Source organism: Haematobia irritans, chromosome 4 (genome assembly GCF_050003625.1).
Source record: "Haematobia irritans isolate KBUSLIRL chromosome 4, ASM5000362v1, whole genome shotgun sequence".
In the NCBI taxonomy this organism is placed as follows: domain Eukaryota; kingdom Metazoa; phylum Arthropoda; class Insecta; order Diptera; family Muscidae; genus Haematobia; species Haematobia irritans.
Genome location: NC_134400.1, coordinates 173,959,427 through 173,974,613, shown reverse-complemented (window position 1 = coordinate 173,974,613; position 15,187 = coordinate 173,959,427). Strand labels below are relative to the sequence as shown.

The window sequence follows — 15,187 nt, the reverse complement described above, 5'->3', positions numbered from 1 at the left end:
TTATAGGCAATTTTGTCAAAAATCTCATTTCTATAGGAAATTTTGTCACAATTTTATTTCTATAGAAAATGTTATCACATTTTATCTCTATACAAAATTGGGTCTAAATTTTATTTCTATACAAAATTTTGTCACAATTTTATTTCGATAGAATATTGTATTTCTATAGGAAATTTTGTCAAAATGTCATTTTTATAGGCAATTTTGTCAAAAATCTCATTTCTATAGGAAATTTTGTCACAATTTTATTTCTATAGAAAATGTTATCAAATTTTATCTCTATAAAAAATTGGGTCTAAATTTTATTTCTATACAAAATTTTGTCACAATTTTATTTCGATAGAATATTGTATTTCTATAGGAAATTTTGTCAAAATGTCATTTTTATAGGCAATTTTGTCAAAAATCTCATTTCTATAGAAAATTTTATCAAATTTTATCTCTATACAAAATTAAGTCAACATTTTATTTCTATACAAAATTTTGTCACAATTTTATTTCTATAGAATATTGTATTTCTATAGGAAATTTTGTCAAAATGTCATTTTTATAGGCAAATTTTGTCAAAAATGTCATTTCTATAGGAAATTTTGTCACAATTTTATTTCTATAGAAAATTTTATCAAATTTTATCTCTATACAAAATTGGGTCTATATTTTATTTCTATACACAACTTTGTCACAATTTTATTTCTATAGGAAATTTTGTCAAAATGTCATTTTTATAGGAAATTTTGTCACAATTTTATTTCTATAGAAAATTTTATCAAATTTTATTTCCATACAAAATTGGGTCAAAATTTTATTTCTATACAAAATTTTGTCACAATTTTATTTCTATACAAAATTGTGTCAAAATTTTATTTCTATAAGAAATTTTGTCAAAATGTTATTTGTATAGGCAATTTTGTCAAACATTTCATTTCTATATGACATTTTGCCAAAATTTTCATTTCTATAAGAAATTTTGTCAAAAATTTAATTTCTAAAGAAAAATTTTGTCAAAAAATTCTTTTCTATAGGAAATTTTGTCAAAAATTTAATTTCTATGGGAAATTTTGTCACAATTTGTTTTCTATAGAAAATTTTATCAAATTTTATTTCTAGAGAAAATTTTGTCAAAATTGTATTTCTATAGAAAATTTTGTCAAAATTGTATTTCTATAGAAAATTTTGTCACAATTTTATTTCTAGGAAATTAGTGAAATACTTCTTAGTTGGAGAGAAATATTTTGCAAAATCTACCAGAACATCAAGAATTCTACCAAATAAAAAATCTATTTTTTTAGAATTCTACCAACTGTGGCAAGTGGCCAGCGGTCGGCCCTGAGCAATATTGCTAAAGACACATGTGTATTTCTCTTCACCTTCTGGGTGTTGCAAACATATGCAAAGGGGTAATACCCTGTTCATAGTATAAAAATCAAAATATGTATATTCAATTTCAGATGTTCAGATCTTGATATAGACATTAGTGTCCAAAAAAATTGCGGACATGTCACGTACAACTTGCTGTTTCTATTGACCCACAAAGTCAAATCAGGAGATTGGTCTACACACAAAAAAAAAATTCTGATTCAATCACGAAATTAATTGATCCAATTAATTTTTTAATTGAAATGTCTTCAATCACAGAAATGATAGTATCAATTAAAAAATTAATTGACAGTCAATTAAAAAATTAATTGATCCAATTAAAAAATTAATTGATACGATTAATTTGTGTGATTGATTTTTGTTTCAATTAAAAAATTTGTTGAATCAATTAAAATTTTAATTGAATATTTTTTAAAACTCAATTAAGATTTTAATTGGAAAAGTTTTCGTGAAATTTTTTTCTGTGTATGAATAAGTTGTATCGTAACATTGATTTAAATAAATTGGATTTACCCCCATTTTCATGAAGCTCCGTTAATGCTCCGTTAACTAACGAACTTTTAAACCGTATTATGGACATAGCTGCCATCTTGCCTGTATATTCCATATGTCAGTTGGGAACTTAACTGCCGAAAATTTTTCAGTTAATGTTAACCGGAGAGAAGATATTTGCAATTTACTTTCTGTTAACTGGGAGTTAAAGCCTAACGAAGCTACATGAAAATGGCCGTTAGATTTTAAATTTTAAACAAATGGGACAAAAATTACGGCCTCCATGACCTCGAATAGTCAAATCGGGAGATCGAACTATATGGGGAGCTATATTGAAACCCAAATTTTACACTGCTCTTTACGAACATAAAATACCTCTACGTTTCAGAAATTCGTAGAATTTCTCTCTGATCAATAATATATACTTTATAAAGTCGGAAATCGGCATTTAAATGTGTTACAAAGGGAATAATAAATCTATTGTACCCCCTTCACCATCCTATGGTGGTTCATATAAAAAAAACACTAAACTTTGTGTTATTAGATTTTTGATTTTTGAATAAACATTTTTTTATTCCAAATAATTAAAAATATTGATTTTGATTTTCTTCGAGAGGCACTTCAACGGAAAAGAATAAGTTGAGGTCTGCCACGCGGACCGGCTACTATACACTGACAAAAAGCTTGCCCGTTTGCAAAGATTTTGTCTTTACACTAATTATTGAGTATTGATTCGCAGTCAAAGAAGCGGAGAATTAAAGTAAGGATGGTAGCCACCGTGGTGCAATGGTTAGCATGCCCGCCTTGCATACACAAGGTCGGGAGTTCGATTCCTACTTCGACCGAACACCAAACAGTTTTTCAGCGGTGGATTATCCCACCTCAGTAATGCTGCACAGAAAAAAAAAAGTAAACTACATTATGGGAAAAATTAACTATCTCATGCGAAAATTGAACTAAATTATATTCCGAATTTTGAGATTCTTTAAATTGACGAAAATTGTCCAACATTTTTGGATTTTTAATTACCATTTACGCAATGCATCTTTCTCGGAAAGAAAAAATGAACTAAAAATAAAGAAAAAATCTTAAGCGCCAGATCATTCCCATTTTAACAACGTTGTAGTTCATTATTACTATTTTTGAGAAATGTACGAAAAACTTCTTCTGTTTTAGTTAGAATTGAACTGCTTTATAATTCATTGAAATTTTACTGCCATTTAGTTCATAAAATTTTTGAGACATACCTGGAATAAAGAAAAAATCTTTTGACTGAGGAAAATTTCTTACAAAGTTTTAAAAATGAACTAAAACAAAATAAAATTTTTGCAACAAATATTAGTTCATTTTAGCATCAGTTTTAAAACAGACTTTTTTTCTATGTGGTGACATTTCTGAGGGTTTCAAAGCTTCTTAAAGTGTTTCCACTGCAATGTGGAACGCCGTTCGGACTGGCTATAAAAAGGAGGTCCCTTGTCATTGAGCTTAACGTGGAATCGGGCAGCACTCAGTGATAAGAGAGAAGTTCACCAATGTGGTATCACAATGGACTGAATAGTCTAAGTGAGCCTGATACATCGGGCTGCCATCTAACCTAACCTAAAGTGAGGATTCACTTAAGGCACAATGTTCTTTTAAATTTGAGTTTTGCATACTTGCTTTCAGTAAATAAATTTAAATTTATTTGTTTTTTTTCAATTTTTTCTTCATGCATTTGGTAATACGTAATAACGTATTAACAAATGCAGACTCGTCTGCAAATAGAAAAATTTCTATGTTTCAAGTAAAAAGCATATTTCAAATAAAGTATGGAAAACATCTCCTATTTTTGAAAACTTTTTTCCTCTGTAGTCAATACACAAAAGGTCAACAAATTCAAAGACGATTTCATTAACTTTGAACAATTTTTCAGAATTATTAAAGCGAAGTTGACCTTAGACAAACAAAATTTTCCTTCATGCAAGTATACCCAGTTTTAAGTCACTTGTCACTTAATCACTTGACATGAAATCTTTGGCCTCACGACAATATTTTTTGTATTAATAATAAAAAAAAAAACAATTATCTGAAAATCATGTGATTTTCAGGTTTTAATTTTTCAGCAAATTGAAGCTAGTTGAACAACACATTCATTTGTGATATTTTGTTTCACAAATTCCATTGTTTATAAATGATGAATTTCTAAAAATTCTAAAAATTAGTTTGAATTTCGTTATGTAGGGCAACCATTTATCCAATTGACCCAATCATGAAGTAGAAGCCTACACTAATTGGATAAAGGACCACCATTTCCAATTGAATTTCACTGAATTGTGTCTTTTGAATCTCACTCTAAAGATAACAAAGCTTCACTTGTGCTATAGCAACTAAAGCGGTAAGCAGCTGAAATCTCAACAATAAAGCCGTTTGCATCATATTCAAACGAAACCTTTTTGCCTTTTACTTGATGTCTTACGATTGTGGGAGTTTTCAAATATACACTGAAAAAGATATTTACGCCATATTAAAGATTACGCAACCTAAATTTAAGGATGCGAAATTTACAAAATATTAAGGACAAATTTCTTTAAAATAATGAAATTTTAATTAAAATTAAAAGTTTATAATCTTTGCTTCAAAAATTGTTTTCATTAATTTAGAACACTAATTTTGTAAATTTGCGTCCCTCCGTTAAAGTCCATTGTCTTTGAACTATGGATAATTTTCCTTAAAGTAAAGATACACCTTTCTTGATTTAAAGAAATTTTCCTTAAATTAACTGAAATATTGAATCTTATTTAAGATAAAAACGCTTCAGATATAGTAGGTTAGGTTAGTTTATGTGGCAGCCCCATGTATCAGGCTCACTTTGACTATTCGGTCCATTGTGATACCACAGTGGTGAACTTCTCTCTTCTCACTGAGTGCTGCCCGATTCCATATTAAGCTCAATGACAAGGGACCTCCTTTTTTATAGCCGAGTCCGAACGGCGTTCCACATTCCAGTGAAACCACATAGAGAAGCTTTGAAACCTTCAGAAATGTCACCAGCATTACTGAGGTGGGATAATCCACAGCTGAAAAACTTTTTGGTGTTCGGTCGTAGCAGGAATCGAACCCACGACCTTGTGTATGCAAGGCGGGCATGCTAAGCATTGCACCACGGTGGCTCCCTTCAGATATAGTATAAAACTTATTTTGAAGATTTGGCGTCCTTGGTTTAAAGTTTTTTTTTTTTTTTTGGAATTAAGAAACATTTTTTACTTTGAAGTATCCGTTATAATTTGGATTTTTAAACTGGCAATTGTGTGTACGTGAGTACCTTTATTAATAAACCGCAAAACAGAATGAAAATTTGATAAATGAGATCTGTATCCTAATTTTAATTTTATTGGTCCTAGATTTAAAGCCAGATAGGTCGCTAAAAAAATTTCCTTATTCTAAAAAAGCCGCATCTTTGGCTCGGAATCAATATCAAAATTCTTAAGGGAAGGTCAAAATCTTTGGATCCAAGTAAACTTTTTTTTGAGTGTACGTACGGTCACCAACCACAATAATAAATTTTCATGAGTTTCTCGAAAAATATTTACTTATTTTTGGTGATAGCGACATTTATAATGCAGTTTATATATATTTTTTTTACAATTAACCTTAACGTTTTTCTTCCTATTAGGTTCTCTTTGTTTTTTTTTCGTATAAGATTAATACGATTAATCTCAAAGCGGTTCGGATACATTTAGTTTGATTTTTTTATCGATAACTGACATATTTGAGGGTCAGCCGCAGCCGATAAAAATGGTTTGGGAAAATTATAGCATTTACCCCCAATTATTTAAATGATTACGAGATGTAAAATCTGTAAATTTTACATTCAGTTTCAAGCAATTTTCATGATCAGTGGACATTCTGTATCCTCAAAATTTGAAATCGGTCTATATGGACCCCTTACCAAATGGACCGATAAAAACTAAATCATATACACTTTTTTGTGGGTCCAAAATGCCAGTATATTTTCAATTTGTGGCAATTCAGATAAAAACTACAATTGCTAGAAATCTTAGGAGTTAAAATGGGAGATTGGTCTAATGGGGGCTATGCAAAAACATGGAGGGATACACACAATATTCAGCACATCTAATTGTAGTTCTAGAATCTAGACCCCAAATCGGAGGGCCGGTTTATAAGGCGGCTATATCAAAAACTGTACCGATATACAATATATTCGGCACACCTCTTTATGGTCATAGAATACCTCTAGATTTCCAACTTCAGGCAAATTGAATAAAAAACTACGGATTCTAGAAACCCAAGAAGTAAAATCGGGAGATCGGTCTATATGGGGTCTTTACCAAAACATGGACCGATACTCACCATTTTTGGCACACCCTTTCATGGTCTTAGAATACCTCTAGATTTCCAATTTCAGGCAAATTGTATAAAAAACTACGGATTCTAGAAACCCAAGAAGTAAAATCGGGAGATCGGTCTATATGGGGTCTTTACCAAAACATGGACCGATACTCACCATTTTCGGCACACCCTTTTATGGTCTTAGAATACCTCTAGATTTCCAATTTCAGGCAAATTGGATAAAAACTACGGATTCTAGAAGCCCAAGAAGTAAAATCGGGAGATCGGTCTATATGGGGTCTATACCAAAACATGGACCGATACTCACCATTATCGCCACACCTCTTTATGGTCTCAGAATACCTCTTGATTTCCATTTTCAGGCACTTTGGATAAAAAACTACGGATTCTAGAAGCCCAAGAAGTAAAATCGGGAAATCGGTCTATATGGGGTCTTTACCAAAACATGGACCGATACTCACCATTTTCGGCACACCTTTTTATGGTCTCAGAATACCTCTAGATTTCCATTTTCAGGCAACTTGGATAAAAACTACGGATTCTAGAAGCCCAAGACCCCAAAACGGGCGATTGGTTTATATGGGAGCTATATCAAAACCTAGACCGATGTAGCCCATCTTCGAACTTGGCCTGCGTGCAGAAAAAAGACGATTCTGTGCCAAATTTCAGGACGATAGCTCCTTTATTGAAGACTGTGGCGTGATTACAACAGACGGCCAGACGGACATGATTATATCGTCTTACAATTTCTCCCTGATCAATAATATATATATATATATATATATATATATATATATATATATATATATATATATATATATATATATATATATATATATATATATATATATATATATATATATATATATATATATATATATATATATATATATATATATATATATATATATATATATATATATATATATATATATATATATATATATATATATATATATATATATATATATATATATATATATATATATATATATATATATATATATATATATATATATATATATATATATATATATATATATATATATATATATATATATATATATATATATATATATATATATATATATATATATACTTCATATAGTCGGAAATCGATATTTCGATGTGTTACAAACGGAATGACAAACTTATTATACCCCCCATCACCATTCTATGGTGGTGGGTATAAAAATTGCGAGTTTTAAATATTGGAAATATTGGAGGTCAAACGTTTAAAAATCATAAAAACTTATAAAAATTATTTATTTGGAAAAATATCACCAAAACACTGAATTCGGATAACACCATAAGAAGTGATGCAAATTCAGTGCAACAACTGTTGAAATGATGAACATGCGTCCTATAACAAGCCAAATTTGCACCACTTCCGGATCCAAAAAGAACATTTTCACTATTTTTTTTTTTTTTTTTTGGCGACACTTTTTTGCTGGGAAAGAATAGAAAATCAAACGTAAAAAAACAAGTAAGTAAATTCTAAAGTCGGCCGGGAGCGACTATATTATACCCTTCACCCCTATGTAGGCCAACATTTGTGTTACCATCTCAACTACTTCACATTTCCTGGAAGCTATATAAAGGAGACAATTTTTTTTACTTCTACAAAATCTTTAGAATTAAAATTTTAATCGGCTAACGCTATCCAGTTAATTGGAGGAAACTTCCATTGAAAATGGGTCTAAAATGTGTAACAGTCTACCATATTTCCCCAACTCTGGTGTACGTAATCTGAACCGATTTTGACTAAATTTGACATGTATAGTTAGAATAATAATTCTGCTATCTATGTGAAATTTCCCGTAAATGGGAGTATAACTTTGGCCCCCCTAGTCATATGAGTGCAAATCGGATGGAAGATATATATGGGAGCCACATCTAAAACTGAATCAATTTCAACCAAATTTGGCACAATTACCGATACTACTAAACGTACACCTTGTGCGAAATTTGAAGCAACTCACGGCAAAACCCTGGATTTTGAGGCCATATAAGATCAAATCGGACGAAAGATATATATGGCCAAAATCTGAATCGATTTTGGCCATATTTGGTATCGTTAAAAGTACCGCTTGTGCAAAATTTGAAGTAAGTCAGGGCAAAACTCTGGCTTTTAAGACCATATAAGTCCAAATCGGGCGAAAGATATATATGTGAGCTATATCTAAATCTGAACCGATTTCAATCAAATTTACCAAGCATTGGTAGAATGTCAATTCTACCCTCTGTGCAAAATTTCACGAAGATCGGTATTAAACTTTGGCCATATGAGTCTAAATCGGACGAAAGATATATATGAGAGCTATATCTAAATCTGAACCGATTTGGCTGATATTTGGCAAGATTTTCGAGATTCATAAAATATTTGGATGTACGGTATTTCAAGAAAATCGGTTGATAAAACACTATATCTAAATCTGAACCGATTTTTTCCAAAACCAATAGCGATTGTCTCTGTCCCAAGAAACGGCCCTATGCCAAATTTGAGGACGATCGGACTTAAATTACGGGCTGTACTTTGTGCACAAAATTACATATACAGACAGACGGACCGACAGACAGACAGACTCAGAATTTAATTCTAAGCCGATCGGTATACTAAAAGATGGGTCTATGACCAGTTTTTCTTGCCGTTACATACAAATGCACAAACTTATTATACCCTGTACCATAGTAGTGGTGAAGGGTATAACTATGCCAATTGAATTTTTTACTTCCACGGAAGTTCTTTTGAGGTTTTGCAAATTACAAGAATTTTAAATTTTTTGTTGAAGTTAAAACAAAGACATATATTTATACAAAAATAAATGTCGAAGATAACTAAATAAAAACGATGTATAGAATAAAAAACAATCTTTTGAAAAAATATTGGATAAAAACTTCACGAATCACAAACATTTTAATTGACGTATCAATGGTGTTTGTTGCTGTTCATGTCGTGTTCAATGGCATTTCTAACCGAGTCCTCTAAGGCGTTCTGTAATGGTGAGAACAGACCCAGATTCAAGCCCCGGAAAAAGTTTTTCAAATTGTAAAAATTGACAAGATGTAGTTCACATTTCACATAAAACAATTTACTCGTTTTCAAAAAAAAAAAAAAAACAAGTAAGGAAAGTCTAAAGTCGGGCGGGGCCGACTATATTATACCCTGCACCACTTTGTAGATCTAAATTTCCGATACCATATCACATCCGTCAAATGTGTTGGGTGCTATATATAAAGGTTTGTCCCAAATACATACATTTAAATATCACTCGATCTGGACAGAATTTCATAGACTTCTACAAAATCTATAGACTCAAAATTTAAGTCGGCTAATGCACTAGGGTGGAACACAATGTTAGTAAAAAAATGTGGGAAACGTTTAAATCTGAAGCAACTTTAAGGAAACTTCGAAAAAGTTTATTTATGATTTATCGCTCGATATATATGTATTAGAAGGTTAGGAAAATTAGAGTCATTTTTACAACTTTTCGACTAAGCTGTGGCGATTTTACAAGGAAAATTTTGGTATTTTGACCATTTTTGTCGAAATCAGAAAAACATACATATGGGAGCTATATCTAAATCTGAACCGATTTCTTCCAAAATCAATAGGGTTCTATTCTGACCCAAATTAGGAACATGCACCAAATTTGAAGGCGATTGGACTTAAATTGCGACCTAGACTTTGATCACAAAAATGTGTTCACAGACAGACGGACGGACGGACAGACGGACATGATTATATCGACTCAGGGACCCACCCTGAGCATTATTGCCAAAGACACCATGTGTCTATCTCGTCTCCTTCTGGGTGTTACAAACATATGCACTAACTTATAATACCCTGTTCCACAGTGTGGCGCAGGGTATAAAAATATATATATTTAGATTACCTGAAAACATTGACATGGTTAATTCTGGTCGTAATTGTGCCAATTGTTTGGAGAGGAAACGTTGGGACCGACAATAGGCACTGCTAAGCAAAACATCCAGTGTTCCAACTTTATCATCTTCTGAAAAGAATAAAAAAAATTAAACAAATTTTAGTTTTTATGATTTCAAGAATTTCTAGACAGGCTTTCAAGGTTATGAGTTTATGCAAATAAAATATAATGTGTAGTTTATAATATTTATCTAGGTGTTTAAAATTCCACAAGTAATATTGGGCTTTTTTTTTGAGAATGGGACTTTAAGGAAGTTTAACCATTTTAATTACCAGGATTATAAGCTGTCATCATGACAATAAATTTTCGTACAATATCGGAATCATACAAATTTCATGCCGGCATTTAAACATTCACCAATGAAGATGAAACCTATACTAAAATATTTTGTGATTTTTGTGTACTCGCTCTCTCTCTCTCTTCATATTTAAAGGACCTACAAGATGAAAACAGAAGAGACATAGTATTGGTCATATTCTCTTAATAAAAATTAATATGTTTCACTCAACTCAATTAATTTCAGTTAACATACGAGTAAGAATTAAATCTTCATTTTTTTCGTGAACGTGATTTTGCAGAAATGACATATTTCTTTTAGTCCCATTCACGCACATTCACGAAAGTTGCTTTGGATTTTGCTCACGACTCACGTGATTAAAACGTGAATCACGCGTGTCACGAAAAGTTCGTGTCACGCGTACACCTCTAGATGGGACCTTCACTTTGCCTCAAATTTTCGTGCGTGAGCGTGAGTCACGAAAATAATTTCTTCGTGAGTGTGCGTGAGTAACGAATTTCGGAAAAATACACTCACGAAAATAATCCCGCTCAGGGACATAAAACGCTTACGAGTTGAATTTATTTACAATTTTAGTGACACCTGAGATGTTAAAAGTTAAACAACGCTTTCGATTTTAATCATGGTCATGTTTTCAAATATGTCCCTAAGGTAAATTACTCATAAAATTATTCGTGAGTCACGGCATTTTTCGTGATTCACGATATTATTCGGGAGTCACGGTAGTGCAAATTTTCTTTTCGTCAGTATGCGTGAGCGTGAGTCCTAGCAAATAATATCGTGCGTGAGTGTGCATGAGTAAGATTTTTCCGTCGTAAGTGTGCGTGAGTAAAATATTACTCACGTGCACACCTGTATTAGAAACTAATTATTTCCCAACAATATTTTCAATTACATATGTTCTTATTTGGAAATATTTAATTAAAATATTAATTGGGGTAATTAATATTTTGTATTAAAAGAATAAAAAAATTGAATAATGGCCTGTTCCTGTATATCGAACGAAAACCAGTTCGAAAGAAAGGCAGTCACTCGAATTCGAATGAATTTGGGTTTTTCTATTTTTGAAAGTTCGATTCGTTTGTATGAGAATACATTGAGTATTAAAAATGAGTATTTTTAAATTTTTGGCCTGAGAATTCATTCAAATGTTAACAATGCTTTTACTTTTTTCTTGACTCTTATTGTATATGTTCGTTTATTACTCGACAACAAAATATGAAGTGACTTGCCTTTCGAAATAAGATTTTTATTTTTTAATTTGATTAAAAATTACTTATATCTGTTATTTTTTTTTTAAATTGATTACGTTTTCAACTTTAATCAAATTTTTAATTTGAAATATATTGATGATATTTTTTCTGTGTGTGTGTATCAACTGAAGTAAACTCTCAACATTCCTTATGTTATTTGTTTAATGAAATGTTTCTCTTTTTAACCATAAAAAATTCATTCATAAAATGATTAAGCGCCAAAATTTATGAATGAAATTCATAAATGCTTAAGAAACTGCCAGAGGGAGAAAGAGAGCAAGACTCGGAAAGGAGAATTTGGTGAGTAAGGTAGTTAAGAATTTTATGTAGATTATGTTATGAACATGCTCTATGAGAGATGATTGCTTTGCCTATGCAATGTCAAAGAGAAAATTTGCTAGGATTTCATTGGAAACTTGTTGGTGAAATTTAACCATTACATCGAAGCACCTTAATAACATCGTACACTCGACCGGTAGACCTCAGTAGTTGGCGGGATGTTTAGTTGTAAGGACAAAGCGAATAACAAACAGCAACAATTCCCGAATGTGGTGAAGTGAAAATGAGTTAATGAAAATAAGCATAAATTGTGAAAACAAAATAAAATACAAGTGATAGATTCAATGTGATTTTTATTATATTGTGAACATATATTTTTAAAAATTTTCTAAAAAAAAAAATAAGTGAAACAATAAAAACAAACAGGAGAGCCTATGTAAAAAAGAAATTTATATTTTTTAACTTAATCTTTGTTGAGCCATTTACCATATATATTAAATTTTTGAAAAAAAAAACAAAACACTAATTAAAAAAAAAATAAACCTGAAACAAGAAAAGTTTTTATAAAAAAGTTTAAAAACAAAAAGGAAACCAAAGGGAAAAATGTAGGTTTATTTTAGAAATTTTTAAATGTAATATAATCACAACTTGATACAAATGAGTGTTTTTTTACCTCACAATACGAGGGTTTCCTTTTGTATTGAGAGATTGGGCAACCCACTAGTGCTGTAATTTTTGACATACGAGTGCTATTTGTGTTGTTTACAGCAACTTGAAAAATTCATCTCACTCAAAAAATGGAATTAACTCGTGAACACTGGTTTTACAATTTTCGACGTGAATTAACTCAACAACAGTGCATCGATGAACTTTTTTGGCGAAGAAGCTTCGTCAAGGACCAATACCAGATAACATTAAAATTTTTACATCAACACAGTACTTTGATTTAAATTGCAAAAAAAAAATATTGAAAAAAAAGATAAAAATTTAAAACAAAAAAAATAATAATAAACAATAGTTTTGTAATTTAAATGAATTAACATATGGTTATTGTGATAAATACATGGTGGATGATATGAATTGCAAACAACTTCGGGTTGCTATCATCTGCAACCCGCTGGGTTAATAGCTGAGAGATATATATATACCAGTGATAGTTAATTTTATTGTTTACAAGCTTACAAAAGCATTTAGATCTATTGTATTCAGAAGTAAAGTTATTTGTGATGGATATTGTGTCAAGTGTGCTATTTTGATAGCTTGAAACTCACAAATGGGTATCGTTCGAGACCTCTAGCATTTAAATGCAAATATTTTTTTTTCTCATACACTGAAAAAAATATTGTCGTGGGGCCAAAGATTTCTCGACCTTGAAATGCGAATGCGAATTTTGTTTAGTGTCTCAGATATAACGCTTTTTTCCTTGTCCAAAAAAAATGTTAAGTCATTCAACTTAAAAATGGATATTTTTTTAAGTAAAAAAATTTTGTATGTTAGGGCCAACTTGTCTTTAATAAATCTGAAAAATTATTCAAAATTAATAAAATCTTCTGTAAATTCGTTGGCTTTTTGTGCCTTGACTACAAAGCAAAAACAGGACGTTTTTCATATGAAACATAGCATAGTTTCAACGTGGAATCGATTCTGAATTTTTTTTTTTTGAAATTTAAGGTGTCGTTAACACATTTTTAAAGGCATATACAGCATATGAAGAAGAAAGAAGAAAAAACGAACAAAATTTGTGTCCTAGTATTAAGTGCACAAAATTTAAATTTAAAGGAGAATTGTGTGTTGTAAGACTCTTTCACACTGAAAAAACAGTGAACCCACCAAGAAGAAAACTTTGGGTTAATTTTAGAAAATTTTTAATATTTGTAGAAAATTTTAACTAAACAGTATTACAAACGTTGACATCACGACAATGTAATAAAAATAAGTAAATATTTTTCGACAAATTCAAGAAAATTTATTAGACATACACTGAAAAAAAAGCATACTCATTTCCAAAGATTTTGTCTTTACTTTAAAAATTTTGGTATTGATTCCGAGCCAAAGAAGCGGAGAATACAAGTAAGGATACTTTTAAGACACAATTCTCTTTTAAATTTAGGTTTTGTGTACTTGCTTCTAGGAAGCAAATTATAATTTTTCGCTTTCTCAGCTTTTTTTCTTCATATGCTATCAAAGTCCTTTAGAAACGAGTTAACGGCAACTTTATTTTCCAAATTAGGACTCGACTTCCAGTAGAAATTATGCTATGTTTGAAGTAAAAAACTTCTTTAAAATAAAGTTTTGAAAAACATGTCATATATTTGAACGATTTTTTGCTTTGTAGTCAAGATGCAAAAAGACAACAAATTTAAATTTAAATTTTCTGAATTATTAAAGTCAAGTTGACCTTAGCCTATAAATTTTTTCTTTCATGTTAAGATACACATTTTTAAGTCAAATCACTTAATTATAAGGACAATACGACTTCATTGAAAAGTTTATCGACTTTTGGATAAGGAAAATAACTCTATTTTAGAGAAATGCGTCTTCTATGCTAAGCAAAATTTGTATTCGTATTTTAAAGACATGAAATCTTTGACCTCACGACAATATTTTTTTTCAGTGTAACTAAGTTTTTTCACTTGTTAAAGAAAATTTTGTAGTTTGAAGGAAAAACTTGGAGTTCAAAATTGCAATAATGTCTTTAGTGACATACGAAGTTCATGATGGACGCATTTTTGGTAAAATTTACAAATTTAAAGAAATTCTGAACTATTTTGTGGAAGACACGAATATAGTTAATCTTTATGCTTCATTTGAGTATAGTTTTTTCCTCGGTTTTAGTTAATTTAACTAACGTACACAAAATATTATTAGAGAATTATTAGGAGATATTAAACTTTCTCCAAACATAATAATTCCATGAACTAAAATAAAGTTAAATTGGCTTTAGATAGAGAGTTCACTTTTTTTGAGTGCAGTCTACTACACGGAAAGAACAAAAAACGTTTGGAAAATGTGTACCGAAAACGTTTTGCTTTTGTTAGAGTTTTTTGAAATTCTTCGAAATTTTTAAACTTTTATCACCAACAAATTCGTTTGTTACAATTTTTTTTTTTTCAATAAAAAACATTACTTTTTGAAGCAACAACATAGTCCATTTCGTTTATATCAAGCACTGTTCTTTCTGACTTTAAGTC

General features: G+C 30.5%; 1 protein-coding gene across 10 annotated transcripts in view; it reads right to left on the bottom strand.

The window, feature by feature from the left end:
- fry (microtubule binding protein furry) overlaps positions 1-15,187 on the bottom strand; it is a 289,484-nt gene that overhangs the window by 86,438 nt on the left and 187,859 nt on the right. For 9 of the 10 annotated variants that reach the window (XM_075304475.1, XM_075304474.1, XM_075304479.1 and 6 more), the window contains one exon: positions 10,116-10,235. In XM_075304475.1, coding sequence (XP_075160590.1) covers positions 10,116-10,235 — 120 coding nt within the window. The remainder of the gene's footprint in view (positions 1-10,115; positions 10,236-15,187) is intronic. The other variant, XM_075304476.1, reaches the window with a different exon arrangement.